We start from the raw sequence: 3,169 nt of genomic DNA on the forward strand, positions 1-3,169 counted from the left end.
GTTTCAATTATTATTCAGTATTTATATAGCGCCAACATATTACGCTGCACCTCACAAAGTCCATAGTTATATCAATAGCTGTCCCTCAAAGGGGCTCACAATGTCTAATGTCCCTACCATAGTCATATGTCATTATACAGTTTAAATTCATTTTAGAGGGGGTTGCCAATTAATATAACTGCATGTATTTTGGATCATACCTTGGAGAACCAGTCTTCTAAAACTATTATACCTGGGACCTAGCACTGAAAAGGCCAGAATGCTAAACTCTTAGCCACCATGCCACCTTGATAATAGCCCTAAAACACATATCACATAATCACATATGTTTTAATTCTGATAATAGCCTTATCACCGCATTTTTTAAATTATAATAAAGAGGTGGCTAATGGTGGTTATTTTTTTACGGAGGACACCTTCCCTTCAGTCTTTACTGCCGCAGCCTGCAGCAAACCTGCAGCCTCCTGGGATACATACATTACATATTTCAGGAGGCTGTGAGCTGCTCCTTCTGCACTTGGTGTGATCAGGCATGTGTCATAAAGGACTTTTTTTTTTTTTTTTTACAACAAAGTGCCGGATTTACAGATGCGCAGTGAGATCCTCACTTTTTATTTTTAAACATTTTTAGGAAGACATCCAATCTCAGAGATCTGGCGATGTGAGCAGAAGCTGGAAAAAGAAGGCGGCCATACCTGTTGTTCTGTCTGCGATGGAAATAAGACTTAAGATAGGACAACGCGAAACCTACTGGACTGGTTTAGGGAGGGATCAAGGGTTTTCACCTGTAAAGTTTTTTTTTTTTTAATGAAAAGTTTGTTTCAACACAACACCATACCATTGAAAATAAGACCTTGTAGACTAAACAAATATAGAATATAAAACTGCTATATTTCAGATTTATTGGTGCCTTTTTTTTTATTTGCCTTGACATGATTGACAGTTGTCATTCAATTTCTAGAAATAGAGGAAAAAGTTGGATGTTCATGAATGAACAAACCACATACATAAACATAATGTTTGGTTTTCCACTTGCCACTTTGTTTTGCTTGCCACAAAAATTGCAGTACCATAGTACTTAACCTTTCTTTTTTAAACCCCAGTTATTATCAGAGCTTCTTCCTTTTGTTACGATTGCCTCTTCTCACACCATTCCATAATTTCCCCCGAAATGTTTTGTGGATGTGAAACAGCTTCCCTTTTAAAAGCCAATGATAAACAGTCTAATAACAGTGGCAGCTATACCTTCACATTAGAATTCTGTACCATTTTAAGTGGGTTTAGCACCACCATATGAGTCTAAAAAAAATATGGAAAATCTAGCTTGAAGTAGGTCGGAAGGGGATTAGCTACAGGAAATACACCTGTCAATATATTCCGATTGATCACTGAAATGTCTCAAACTTTTTTCCCATTGGCACTTCTTTATCCCTACATATAAATAAAACCAGGTAACCATATTGTTACACTGTACATTACCTGTTCTGTTGTTCCATCAGGGCTTCTTTTTGTACAGTGTTGTGCAAAGCTTCTTTACTTAGAATATTAAGAAAATAGTAACAAGCAAGTCTGTGTAGAATTTGCATTTTCACCGACATACTGCAAACACCTACAGAGCCACTAATACAATACAAACAGCACTCCCACAGTCTTCTAAAATACCTAGATCTAGAGCCTGGGTTTATGGCTCGGAGATTTCATTGCTAAGAATCCAAGACATAGTATGCATATTGAGTCCGGTTGCAAAAGACAAATCCATCGAACTTAACCACACAGAGAATAAACAAACTAGAAAACCAGCATATTCTAGAAAATAAACTTTACACAGAGCTGATCCAGAGGAAGGTGAAAAAATTATCATAAAATGGGTAAAAAATTCCCAATTCAAGCGGATGTTCGCTGGATCAACAGGCTATGGTGTCATTGCTTTGAAAATTGAACACCCAGTTATATTCTATGTAGAAATACATCCAGCTTTTTCCTAAAGCAATCTATAGAATAGGCCAAAAATTCTTATTGAGAATACCTACATTTTCTGTTTATTTTCATGTTTACATTTTCACAGAACTTACTGTGAAGAATCGCTTCTGTATGCAGGGATTTAAAATCTTTTCCTCCAGACTCAGAGTGCCCTCTTGTCCTTTGCAATGCAAGTGAATAATTTTGAGGAGAGTTCTCTATGAACCATTTTTTTTTTTTTATATACAGTGATCATGAAATGCACAAGGGTAACTGAACAAACCAGGCACCATCTACAACCAAATGATCACTTTTGTCTGACCCATAACCCCATGTCTCCCACCGCTAAGATGTTGCATTATCATAGACCACTTGACCTCATTGTACTGTACAAAGAACATTTTTTTTTCTCATACTCACAGCTGGTCCTGGAGTTCTACAATTATGTATTCTAGCTGTTCTTTCTCCAGCTTGTGGTTCACTTCAATGTCTTTAATCCTCTGTAGTAATAACTTGTTTTGAGATACTGAGTCAGATAGCTGAACTTCCCGAAGGCGAACCAATTCTTCAAGATAACCCTGAAATGAGAACAGTACAGACTAATCACCTCATTGTTCCAGACTGCATCTTGCTGATCAAAAGATCCACATAAGTTCATCCTACACGTAACATTAAAGTGAACCTTTCATTCTAAATAACACTGTAAAGCAATAGCTTTAATTAACCATATCCATTTCCAGTGCCGCCATAAGTCTTTCACCATCATAATGGACAAATGTGGACTTTGGGGATAAGTGGAGGAACTGGACGGCCCCACCCTGCCTCCAAAAACGGAATATTGGTTCTGCAATATCATGGGGAGTCAGTCAATTGGAGAGATGCAGGGATAAACATTCTCTAACTGAGGTTTTTTTCCTTAAAGTATATCTATAGACAATTTTATTTCCTTGCTTCAGAAGGAATAAAACCCTGTTAGGAATTGTTTGATGTATTCAGTTTTCTTGTCTCCCTGAGCACTGTCACAATGAAATAAGGGTCAAGAAATTTTACAATAGTCACCCCTTTCGATAAAACACAATGCAGTTTGTTGTTCCATTCCATCCGTGGACAAGATCAACAATCCAGTGACTAACCGAGTGCATGTACAGAGCTTAAAAGAGGAATTCCCTTCTCTTTGGAGATACTTTCTCATTTACTGTTGTGTCTTGGG

General features: G+C 37.3%; 1 protein-coding gene across 1 annotated transcript in view; it reads right to left on the reverse strand.

The window, feature by feature from the left end:
- RUNDC3B (RUN domain containing 3B) overlaps nt 1-3,169 on the reverse strand; it is a 70,590-nt gene that overhangs the window by 26,873 nt on the left and 40,548 nt on the right. Inside the window, exon 7 of the mRNA XM_072413417.1 lies at nt 2,380-2,558. Within this exon, the coding sequence (XP_072269518.1) occupies nt 2,380-2,558 (179 nt within the window). The remainder of the gene's footprint in view (nt 1-2,379; nt 2,559-3,169) is intronic.

This window comes from Pyxicephalus adspersus, chromosome 5 (genome assembly GCF_032062135.1).
Source record: "Pyxicephalus adspersus chromosome 5, UCB_Pads_2.0, whole genome shotgun sequence".
Taxonomy (NCBI): Eukaryota; Metazoa; Chordata; class Amphibia; order Anura; family Pyxicephalidae; genus Pyxicephalus; species Pyxicephalus adspersus.